The 13067-nt window shown below is 41.4% G+C and overlaps 1 protein-coding gene across 3 annotated transcripts in view; it reads right to left on the bottom strand.

The window, feature by feature from the left end:
* The window catches only part of LOC106610718 (zinc finger protein 395), a 27051-nt gene extending 15782 nt beyond the window's left edge, over nucleotides 1–11269 (bottom strand). For 2 of the 3 annotated variants that reach the window (XR_001329956.3, XM_014210226.3), the window contains exons 1-2: nucleotides 10923–11267; nucleotides 898–1195 (exon numbers count right to left, since the gene is read on the bottom strand). Coding sequence is in view for 2 of the 3 variants with exons in the window: in XM_014210226.3 (XP_014065701.1) it covers nucleotides 898–1092 (195 nt within the window). In the remaining variant the exon portion in view is untranslated. Of the gene's footprint in view, nucleotides 1–897; nucleotides 1196–10922 lie in introns of all 3 variants that reach the window. The other variant, XM_014210227.3, reaches the window with a different exon arrangement.
* Between the last annotated feature and the right edge of the window lie 1798 nt (nucleotides 11270–13067).

Below are 13067 nucleotides of genomic sequence, written 5' to 3'. Positions count from 1 at the left end.
AGTGGGAGGGAGAGGGAGAGAGCGAGACAGAGAGAGGCAAAGCGAGAGACAGACAGAGAGAGAGTGATAGAGAAGTACAACGACAAGTCAGAGTTAATGTCAAGCTAGGGGGAGAGTGGTGCGAAAGACATAGCGAGACAGAGATAAAGAAAAAGAGAGACCGATATAAAAGAAAGGGAGAGAGCGATGCCTCGAGGTAATCGTGCCACTGTGGCCATCAAACAGTCCAGTGGACAAAGGCAGAGTGACAGTGACAGAATGACAGTGGACTGCTGCCCAGCCTGTTCACCTGAGAGAGGAGTGAAATACTGTAGATGAGAAGAGATGGGATAAAGGCCAAGAGATACAGATTTACATCAACACTGAAAACGAGGGAAAGATAATGGGAACAGACAGTGACAGACAGACACATTGACTGTTTTTCTCTCAAGCAGAAAACAGAAGGCTGAGACCACATGGGGATAGATACAGATCACCCTGTTGCAGGAGAACTTTCCTGCAATGCAGGAAATTGAAAACGTGTAGTGTATTTGAGGTTTAGGCTTCTGAATTTTGTTGTTTCCACTTTGAAATTTCAGACATGATTTTCCCTTACGAGAAATGTATCAACCCTTTCAAAAATGTCCATTACTAAAAGTATTTCCTGTTGCTGCAGTATTGTTAAATTGGCTCAAATGAAGATCCTACATCTGTAGTAGTTATGAAAAGTTACATAAGAACAGTGCATTCCACTTTTTCTCCCTCCCTCCCTCTCTCCCTCTCTTCTCTCACCTATACTCTGTTGTTCTAGCCCCTTCTCTCCTCTACCCTCATCCCTTTCCCACTCTCCCTTCTCACCCTCTCTCTCCCTCCCTCCCCCTTCTCTCCCCACCGCTCCCTGTGTCCCCTCTCCCTCACCTTCTGTCCAGGTTGTAGTTTGTAGTTGAACCTGCTGAGATGCTGGGGCCCTGGTGGTCCCATGGTTGGGCTCCCCACACCCCCCTCAGGGTCCCCGTGGGCCCCTGTCTCCAGTGTGCTCTCCATGGAGGGGCAGGAGGTACACACCAATGCCCCTAGGGGGGAACGCTTCCCCAGACGAGTCTTGGGTAACATTGTTGGGAGTAACACTTTGTCTGTAGACTCAGAAGATCTATTGAGATTTGGTTCTCTGGAAACAAACCTTCGTAGAATTGGACGGAGTGAGAGAGAGGTACAGCTGAAAGAGAAGAAACAAGATTGGAGAAAAAGTCTTCCGCGATACTTCTGCGATACGAATTGAATCCAGCCCTTAGAAATTGACCATCTGCTTTCAATACATTATATAACAGAGAAAATCTTTGTGCTCCATTTGCTATTGTATTTCACACTTCAAAGCCCTATAAAGTTGCCTTCATTGACATAGTCATATCTGTCCAGATGCAAGTGTTGATGCCATGAACCTTGATGGATTGATTAAATGTGCGGGGAAGGCATTTTTGGTAGCTAATAACATCACTGTTTTTCATCAGAACTTGAATGAACACCCGTCTCAGACCCCAATCTACCCCTCTCCCCACCTCCTCCCCTTAAACGCTCTGGGTCGAAATTGCTCCTGATCTTGGATAAGATTACCATATCCGCCAACCCTATCCTTGATCCTTAGACGGATAAAAACAAATTTGACCCCAAATCAGTGGGTAGAGGCGACCCCTTTTTTACACCACCCTCTGACTATGTACTGTATGTGTAGTGGCTTGGGATTCGATGGCTCAAGCTAATAAAGATACAAATAGTGTTGCACGGTATACTGAAACTTCTGTACTTCTTCAATACAAAAATGTGTCTCATGGATCAAGCCTGTCTATATCAGCGCAGCCGACCCCTTATCATAGCGCACCCTGCCTGCTCCACTTACTCACTGCTAGCCTGCACTGGGAGTGTGGGCTGCATCATGTTAGCTCCACTTACTCACTGCTAGCCTGCACTGGGAGTGTGGGCTGCATCATGTTAGCGCCAAACTCATGCTGCACAGAAGTTAACAGTCTTGAATAATGGAGAAGGGAGCAATTCGGGGCGTTCCTGCATGTGGTCATTCTCGCATCTGCAGGAACCCCTCTTGATACTTGTATTGTTACATATTTAAGCTAGGACAGGTGCGGGGTGGGGGCGCTCCAGTACAGTAGGTATCATAAGGGACATAGTCTTTTCACTCCACTTTGATACAAAGTGATTTTCGTAGCAGGTTAGGAGAGCATTTTCGCTAACCCTAACCCCTTTCCTAACCTTAACCTCAGTCTCCTAACCTGCTATGTTAATTCTCCTAACCTGATGCGTAAGTTCTCCTAACCTGCTACAAAGAAGTAACTTCAGTATCGAAGTGGCGTGAAAAGAGTGTTTCCCGGTAGCGACCTTCGCCCCCACCTGTCGGGAACTGTTGACGGCAAGGGCAGGTGTTCGGAAGGCGGAAGCAAAGGACACTATGTGCAAGCTAGCTAGTCCTACGGAAGACTCTGGTACACAGCAGGTGGGAGGTGACGAGCAAGCTAGCTAGTTCGCTAGCACATGGTGTCACCCCCACTTCCCGCCTGCTGTGTACCGGAGTAGCTAAAGGGAAGCGGGGGCAACACCGGTAAACAGTGTGTGTGTTCGAGCGGTAAGCCTAACGAAGCCGACTGTAGACAAAAGTTGGCGAGTGATGTCAGGGAGGTGCATCTGCGATAGCCGAAAGTTGAACACTGTAGTGCTTTTCAAACAGCAAGGCTCAGAGCAACTCAACATGGCAGTGTCAACATAGATGCTATTGCTTATAAAAGTTTTTCTTTATAAATGTAGGAATAAACTTCTCTTTACACCCCATATTCCACACTCACAAAATGAAAACATAGCGTGTGTGTGTACAATTAATTGGTTAGAGATATCAAATATCACTTTTATTTGTAGCCTATCCTCTGTAGCTTTTGAATCGTGGCAAAGTCGGTTCCTGTTTCAGTCATGTCTTTGGCCACGTTCGTGTGGGTCAAACAAAAACACCCTAATGATTGGTTGACAAATAGTGCCTCCCACAACGCAGGTGATGGCTGCATGGTGCAGTTGGTGAGAAGCAACTACAGTGACTTGAAGGCGACTTCATAAAAAACTGTATGACCTTTGATCACATGATTTTTGTAAAGTTCATGCAGTCGACATGTAGTTGCAAGTCGGAAAAATGTTATACCCATAATGCAACACATTTGAAAGGTGGTGACCAACGTTGGTCAACGTCTTGACAAAAGTGATCTGCTTGAATGAGCCCGGTGTTCTTCGCACCTGCCTGTTGGGCACCGTTTTCCTGCAGTTCTGTTAACGACAATGAGGGCCGGTGTTCAGCAGATGGGAGCGAAGGACACAGTGTGCTAGCTAGCTAGTCCTAGGAGGACTCCGGTACACAACATGCGGGAGGCGGGGGAGACACTGTGTGCTAGCTAACTAGCAAGCTAGCTAGCACATGGTGCCACTAACTAGCAAGCTAGCTAGCACATGGTGCCGCTAACTAGCAAGCTAGCTAGCACATGGTGATACCCCCGCCTGCTGTGCACTAGAGTAGCTGGCGGGAGGCGGGGTCGACAGGTAGACAATGTCCTTCGCCCCTGCTTGTCGGGCACTGTTTTCCCACTGTTCTGTGAACGAAGGTGAGGGAAGGTGTTCAGCAGGCAGGAGCGAAGGACACATTCCAAAGAGTCACACAAGCTTGAAGTTGTCGTGCTCGAGGGGGGGCGTTCCATGCAAGAACCAATGGGATACTCGGGGGGGGGTGGGGGCATTTATGAAGGAACCAATGGGATGCTCGAGGGAGGGTGTTCCTGCAGTTGCAAAAACGCCCCAAATTGCAGACTATTAGAATAATGCGACACAGAATGTAGAAATGTTCACTTTACAGTGACCAGGTTTACATTCACATCCATATCCCGTTATTATTCGGGATACTCAAGTACTCTGTTTTATAAACATCATATTCTGTTTACAATAACCTAAAAAAAACTTGTATCCCGGTTATGAGAAACCCAGATAAGATGCCTGGGATATGCTGTTCTAAAACGGGATACTGTGGCATGTAAACATCTTATCCCCTTTACTATTGTTTTTGCGCAGGCTCACTTTGTGTTGTGTGATGATGTTTTCATCCGATTGTCAAACAAATCACCATAATAATTCCACTATAATTAATTTACTATAAATTAAATTACGTTTCTGCTTATAATTTCCGACATTTGGTTGGCCATATTATAATTTCCGACATTTGGTAGGCCATATTATAATTTCCGACATTTGGTAGGCCATATTATAATTTCCGACATTTGGTAGGCCATATTATAATTTCCGACATTTGGTAGGCCATATTATAATTTCCGACATTTGGTTGTCAACTACAGTTTGATACATGCAGCTTCTCTTGTGTCATAATTTGTTGCCCCAGAAGACTAAATAAAGCAGTGCTCACCAGAATAATATCTTACGTACATTGATAGAATGAATGCATTAGTAATCTAGTTAACACTGGTAAAGTTGTCTGTTTCGTTTAGGGACCAGGGAGAAAACACATTAACTCCAAAACAGTGGAAAATGGAAATTAGGAAATGAAAAGCTGAGTAAAAGGACAAAACACATTTCTGATAAGACTTCCATTCATCTTGGGTGCATATTTTATGTGGTTCAAATACTGTCTGCTGATATAGTGTCAAAGATAACACTTTCCACGCACGTTCCCATCTTCTCAAGCAATGCTGAAAGAAAGAAATCATATTTCTCCTCTCCTGTTCCCGAGACAAAATGAACATTGGTGTATAATTTCACTGCAAAAATGCCCAATTCTGCAGGAGTTAATATTATATTACACTACATGTGAGCGGTTATAGGCCTACAGTCACTGTCCATATTTCAGTTACTATTCCATTTAACCAAGATTAACTTAAATGAGGAATATTCTGTTCATTCGTGGATACAGGGATACTCATGAGCAGGATATCAAAGGTGCATGTAAACCGCATATCCTGAATAAAATGTTAAGCAGGATATGAGCTACTATCTGGAATACTGTGTGCATGTAGACATGGTCAGTAGATGAAGATACTGGTAGCTTCCAGCTTTGTAGGCTTCCCTTGCTAGCTGACAGCTAAAGCTAACATCAATCCACTACCCAAGTACTTTGGTTGCAATGGTGTAAAGTATTTAAGTAAAAATACTTTAAAGTACTACTTAAGTCGTTTTTTGGGGTATCTGTACTTTACTTTTTATATTTTTGCCAACTTTTACTTCACTACATTCCTAAAGAAAATAATGTACTTTTTACTCCATACATTTTCCCTGACACCCAAAAGTTTGCGTTACATTTTGACAGGAAAATGATCCAATTCACACACTTATCAAGAGAACATCCCTGGTCTTCCCTACTGCCTCTGATCTGGCGGACTCACTAAATACACATGCTTTGTTTGTAAATTATGTCTGAGCGTTGGAGTGTGCCCCCTGGCTATCGGCCAATAAAAATAAAAAATTGTTTAATAAAAGGAATTTGAAATGGTTTGTACTTTTACTTTCACATTTGATACTTAAGTACATTTTAGCAATTTCATTTACTTTTGATACATAAGTATATTTAAAACCAAATACTTTTAGACTTTTACTCAAGTAGTATTTTACTGGGTGACTTTCACTTTTACTTGAGTCATTTTCTATTAAGGTTTCTTTACTTTGACTCAAGTATGACAATTGAGTACTTGTTCCACCACTGTTTGGTTGTGAATCATATAACTATACAAAAGTGATACATTTCTTAAAAATAGTATTTGATAGGCTGAAATATTATTTTAGTACTTTTCTCAGCACTTAAAAAATGTGCAAACCATAATGCAAAATATGCTTATTTCAAAGCTGATTGCCACCAAAAGCATTAGTCATTCACTTATTTGGTCTCTCTCTCACATCTCTCCCAAAGATCATCAGCAAATGAAGTCATTACTGGTTAAAGAGACAGTGCACATTTTGATAAAAGAGGCTACTTCTATGCAAATGTTGTTGACCAGTACAATAAAATAAGTCCCAAATGGAAGGGAAACATATTGTTTGTCATCTGTAGCCCCATGACATCAGGCAAAACAAGCTCAATAACTCCATGCATGCACACACCTATTGACTATGCATTCACCTGTATTGTGGATAGGCCTAGGCTACATCTTGATTTACCCCGTTTATCAATAGATACTTACCTTTTACATTATTACCATAATACAGTTACATTGGTAAAAACAAAGTCAAATTGATTGCATGATTGTATAATTGATTCATTAATGCATACATGCATACATCAAAAAAATGTTGCTGTAAAAACAATTCTAACTCAAAAGATGCCCAAAGATTGTCGTGGTATCGTTTTGGTATCGAGTATTGTGATACTAAACCTTGTATCGATATCAAAGTCAAAATTCCGGTATCGTGACAACACAATTTCCCATGATGACCTATTTTGGAGCCCTTCTATTTCGGACACTGTTGTTCATCATTAGGTTTGCATTGATACTTCTTTAAAGAGAGGAAGGGCTGGTTGCTGGTCAGACCACCTACACACAGAGTTCAAGTTAGCTGCAATTCAACATCCCAATGGAATGTTTAGGCCTACCTTAGGTTTTAACATACAATTACGTAACAGTAGCCTGTAAATATTATCTTCAAACCAGACAGTATATTAATTACATAGTTATTACAAAAGAGTGCACTACTAATGACTCTTTCCACTTGTTGAATTTCATGTTATTCAAGTTACCCTGCACATATTCAAAATACATGATTAGGTCAAAATACTTTGTATTTACACTGCTTAGGAAAAAGGCTAAAAGTGAAGGCACTGCTCCAATGATAGTCTCCAATAAGTCTCCAATAAGTCCCCAATAAGTCCCCAATAAGTCCCCAATATGTCCCCAATAAGTCCCCAATATGTCTCCAATATGTCTCCAATAAGTCCCCAATATGTCTCCAATATGTCTCCAATAAGTCCCCAATATGTCTCCAATAAGTCTCCAATAAGTCCCCAATAAGTCCCCAATATGTCTCCAATAAGTCTCCAATATGTGTCCAATAAGTCTCCAATAAGTCCCCAATATGTCTCCAATAAGTCTCCAATAAGTCTCCAATAAGTCCCCAATATGTCTCCAATAAGTCCCCAATAAGTCTCCAATATGTCTCCAATAAGTCTCCAATAAGTCCCCAATAAGTCTCCAATAAGTCTCCAATAAGTCCCCAATATGTCTCCAATAAGTCTCCAATAAGTCTCCAATAAGTCCCCAATATGTCTCTAATATGTCTCCAATATGTCTCCAATAAGTCTCCAATAAGTCCCCAATATGTCTCCAATAAGTCTCCAATATCTCTCCAATAAGTCTCCAATAAGTCCCCAATATGTCTCCAATAAGTCTCCAATAAGTCTCCAATATGTCTCCAATAAGTCTCCAATAAGTCCCCAATAAGTCTCCAATAAGTCCCCAATATGTCTCCAATAAGTCCCCAATAAGTCTCCAATAAGTCCCCAATAAGTCTCCAATATGTCTCCAATAATGCTCCATTAAGTCTCCAATAAGTCCCCAATAAGTCTCCAATAAGTCTCCAATAAGTCCCCAATATGTCTCCAATAAGTCCCCAATAAGTCTCCGATAAGTCCCCAATAAGTCTCCAATAAGTCTCCAATAAGTCTCCAATAAGTCTCCAATAAGTCCCCAATAAGTCTCCCATCAGTCTCCAAACAGTCTCCAATAAGTTGAGGTGGGATTCTTCAATAATACTCTCCCAATAATTACTGAACGTTCCCCTGCAAAGCGGAGGACTCATTCTACCACCAATCACCCTTTCTGTCTCACGTAGTCAATAAAATCACTATTTGGATGTCATCATGAAACTGATGCAAGTCTCAATACCAGAGAGCAAGACAGACACAGTGAGTCATCCCTTCTACAGAGTACAGAAGAAGAATTTACAGGTGGGAAAGATTTGGGGTGGGGAGTGTGGAGTGGAGTGCAGGGTGGGGGAGAGAGGAGGGGAGTGTACGTGTGTTTGTGTGTGTGCACGCGTGTGTGTTCATATGTGTGTGTGTGTGTGTGTGTGTGTGTGTGTGTGTGTGTGTGTGTGTGTGTGTGTGTGTGTGTGTGTGTGTGTGTGTGTGTGTGTGTGTGTGTGTGTGTAAGCAACACCAACGCCACCATGAAAGCCAAAGACTGAGTAGTACAGATATTCATTTCAAATCAAATGTATTGGTCACATGCACCGAATACAACAGGTGTAGACTTTACAGTGAGATGCTTACTTATGAGCCCATTCCCAACAATGCAGAGGTAAAAAGTAAGACAAATATTTTCTAAATAAAAAAGGAAATAGAAACACAATAAAAACATTAACGAGGCTATACAGTTGAAGTCGGAAGTTTGCATACACTTAGGTTGGACTCATTAAAAACGTGTTTTTCAACCACTCCAAATTATGTGGATATATTGAAGCAACATCTCAAGACATCAGTCAGGAAGTTAAAGCTTGGTCGCAAATGGGTCTTCCAAATGGACAATGACCACAAGCATACTTCCAAAGTTGTGGTAAAATGGCTTAAGGACATCAAAGTCAAGGTATTGGAGTGGCCATCACAAAGCCCTGACCTCAATCCTATAGAACATTTCTGGGCAGAACTGTAAAGTGTGTGCGAGCAAGGAGGCCTACAAACCTGACTCAGTTACACCAGCTCTGTCAGGAGGAATGGGTCAAAATTCACCCAACTTATTGTGGGAAGCTTGTGGAAGGCTATCCAAAACATTTGACCCAAGTTAAACAATTTAAAAACAATGCTACCAAATACTAATTGAGTGTATGTAAACTTCTGACCCACTGGGAATGTGATGAAAGAAATACAAGTGTATAAAACTGTACATAGAAGGAGTACCAGTACTGAGTCAATGTGCAGGGTTACGAGGTAGCTGAGGTAATTGAGGTAATACAGTATGTACATGTGGGTAGGGGTCTGTTGCTGAGAATTTTCCTGCACGGCAGGAAATGCAAACTTGTAGTGTATTTGAGTTTTAAAAAGGTTTCTAAAGTTTGTAATTTCCACTTTGAAATTTCAGACTCGATTTGACCGAATTAAACGTTTATCAACCCCTACAAAAATGTGCATTAATTATAATCCGCATAATATTTCACATTTTCCTGCTGTAGCAAGATGGCTCAAATTAAGATCCAAATCTGTATGAAAGAAAACATTTGGGAGACTATGAGAATGAGAGTGAGAAGGAGACGTCTCTGAAGGTCTGGTTGGTAACTGCCATAAAAAAAAAATCAAATTACAGTCAGGTTTTTTCTCTCCATCCCCCTCCTTGATTCCAGTAATGGTTGACTCACTGGTGTAATAGTGAACTGATCTGATCGTAACAGCATTTCCTTTGATTGCACAACATTGGCCCTCTGTGTTACAGTAGCTCTCTACTGTACATGCCACAATTGCCAGTTATAGACGGCCTACTTTATTTAACCTTTATTTAACTAGCTATGCATGTGCATGCAAATGTAATGTAATCCTCTACTTTCTTAATATTTGTTTCTAAATATTATTTTCAGGAAAGTAATATTGTTTTTTATTTGAAATCAGTTTTCTCTGAAGAGTATGTCATTGTAGGAGACTGTATTGTCCATGACAGAAAGGTGGGGGTGTTCGTTTCAATTGGAACACACTTTTATATTCATATTTACTACTGTAACAGTTCAAAACTGCATTTTAAAGAAATACAATCGGCAAATTAGCATTATTTAGAGCCCCCCCAAAGTTTGGCTTTTGTCCCTGCAGGAGGCCTTTTTCCTTTTGGTAGCCCGTCAATGTAAATAAGAATTTGTTCTTAACTGACTTGCTTAGTTAAATAAAAGTTAAATGAAATAAATAAATAGCTTTATTATCACTGTCATCGTCATCATCGTCATCATCATCATCGTCATCATCATTCTCATCAGTGTATATCTCCACATCTTTACTATTACTTAATGTAATAACATGATAATAACAATGTAGCCTAATAATGTTGACCAGGGGGTGAAAGGGAGGCTTCAATTCAAGGTGTCAATCAATGTCATCATCACTGCATTATGAAACGTTGTGCTTACAAAAAGATCACTCTGAAGGAGTGTCCACCCCCTATCGGTAAACAGTGGTATAACCACGCATGCCCGCACTAACTGCCCATTGTGTATTTCCATTACCAAAACAACTTCTAGGTGAGCTTATAAACTGTAACGCCATAACATTGGTAAAAAAAATACCATGAAAATACCACCATGTTATCCCTATTGCAGCATTATCCTCACTACAACACTTTTCATGTAAATATGTTATTCGCTATAATGCATAATAAATGTTTCATTAGTATACATGTTTTTTTTTGCATGTTTACAGGTTCCACAATAATAGGATCATCTTGGAAGTTAAAAGAAATACATTCATTAACAAGGTTATTGTAACAAAGGGGGCACTGCGCACAAGAGAGTTTAGGATGCAAAACATGACTTTTACAGTAGCCCAGCCTACATTCTGATACTCTCGTTATGTTTTGATAGAAAATGCCATTACAGCACTACTCAGCATTGCTTCATTGAAGAATGATTGATGGCCCACAAATAAAAACAGTGCTTCTGTTTTGACTGCGTCCTCCTCATATTCTTTGCCACTCGACAGTCGATCAACATGGCAATATAAAAATGAGACCCCAATACATTTTGCAGCGATCAGATCAACACGTTTTTTTTTCTTCCGTTCACGTTTACAATGAAAAATATACCCTTACAATCGAATCCTTACGCAATACAGAAGAGATCTACTAGAATGTTGACAAGCATCGGTGAAAAATGCATTATAAACAGCACTTTTCTTTGAGAAAAACAACCCAAAGTTTCAATGGGTACAGTGCACTTACCTCCGCCAATTTTTTAACACACCCCCTTCCTCCAAGCTCGCTTTAACCGGCTGTAACTTGAAATGCTATTTTCTGTGCCTGGAAAAAGGGTTGTATGCTGGTTATATCCAAACCCGATATGGAGTCAGGGGCAGGATTGGAATGGAGCTTTTCTTCTGCTAAAACACTCTCAAGTAAACACCATACAATGCCCTTGGACGCAAATAACCGTGTACTTTACATGTAGCCTCATTTGGATAGATAAATCAGCGGCGGTGAAACCATTTTGGTGTGGAAGTATAGCTGTGGGTGTCAAGTTTTGACATTAAGAAACGACGTTCAATTCCGGGTTTTTCTCAACTCTCTATTCAGCGGGGGTTTTCAGGTCTTCTAGTAAACAAGCTAACCATGTGGTAAAGATGTCCGCGTTCATTGGTCAAACCCTGTTTTTCAAGACTCACGTCCCACAAATCTCACTTGTTTACAGTAGCCTTGGAGTTGGGCGTGCTTGGGTGGATGGGGAGCTCATAGTGGACATACAGTAACTAAACTAGGTTACATTGTTGTGTCTCCTGCCCTGCTGCAGAAAGCAAATAACTACGTTTAACGTTGTAACGTTGCTTCGGTGCTCGCTTGTCGTGGGCTACAATGGTGAATTTGTTGATGTTTGACACGAACGAGTGGAGAAAGGCAAGCCTACTGGTTATACATATATGTGATCTACTATTATTTTTATTCGGCCTACAGTGTTCGTGTTGTCATATCACACCCCTCTACCACGTGAACGATTGTGCTACTGTTATGTAACGACTTCAGCGTAATCTCACTATTGATCAGTGTTTGACAAAACGTTGCAGCGTTTGACAAAACGAGTCGGACGAGGTTTGCTGTGACTGACACAGTAGGCTAAATGCAGTCCACACTGCCTCCGTTGACACTAATGTTAAGGTGTTGTTGGTTTTCCTTTTCTTGAGGTGAAAACAACAAACACCTACTGTATGTGCAGTTTGGTATGCGGATTGCTTGTGTGGGCGGGGAGTCCCCTATATGGATTACATAACATAGGCTACAGCAGCAATATAGACGCAGGGATGATGTTTGTGCAGAAATGTAGACGCGGGGATGATGTTTGTACAGCAATATAGATGCAGTGGTGATGCTTGTACAGCGATATAGATGCAGGTATGATGTTTGTATGCCTTTCATTTTTTCACCTTTTCTGAACGGCACGGCAGGGGAAAGATTTAACGTCCCCATGCCGCCGCAGCATGTCAAGCGCATGCTCTACGTTCGGGTGAACATGTGGTCGGTCGGGCGGGCGAATATATATGCGCGCACGGCCGAACGCGTTCACTCACACACACACACAGACTGAACAGCTGCATTGGGAGAGCATAGGCTTACGCACGGTGGGTGTGTGGGTGAGTCATTGGCGCTCTAGAGACTGGTGTTGCGAAACACTGGTCCAATGACCCAGATATAGCAGGATTATTATACATAGGCCCCCTTCTCAGTTTTCATCCACCTGGCTACTAAATTACCCATCTCAATCATGCCAAAACAAGTGCTCCATTCCCCCCCCCCAAAAAATACAAGCGTAGTCTATTCACTGCAGCAAATCATCTCTCTCTTTCTCTCTCTCTCTCACACACACACAGACTAGCATGTATCTCTCTTTCTCTCTAACACACACCTCTGCACGTTAACCATTACAAAATCGGGCATGCAGGCCTAGGTTAATCGCTCATGGACTGACTACGTGAACTAAGTTTTTAGTTCTGGGTTAACTGAGATTAGGCCAAGGTTGGTGGTGACGTTTGTCTGTTGTTTCTCTCGTGTGTTTCCCATTACTATGAGAATCTGAGGTTCCCTGTAGCCCACTCCCCACATTCCTACTATTGGTCCACTCCGTGGGTGTGTCGCAGTTACCCTATCAGTGCCATGTCTGATTCTTTTTTTCTTCTTCTTTTTTTATAATGGGAGTGCCAACAGATTTATAATGCTTATAATACTGATGCACTCAAATGTTCCACATGGAGATGCAAGGATTGGACTTTACACTTTAAAGTATTCAAACTAAAAATAACTTGTAAAAATAATAGAGGACTGCTTGTTAATCTGCATGATATCAGTTTGCAAAGCAGATGTACAGTTGAAGTCGGAAGT

Source organism: Salmo salar, chromosome 09, assembly GCF_965601325.2.
Source record: "Salmo salar chromosome 09, fSalSal1, whole genome shotgun sequence".
Classification (NCBI taxonomy): domain Eukaryota; kingdom Metazoa; phylum Chordata; class Actinopteri; order Salmoniformes; family Salmonidae; genus Salmo; species Salmo salar.
The sequence above is the reverse complement of the archived record's forward strand: the minus strand, read 5'-3'. Positions and strand labels throughout refer to the sequence as shown.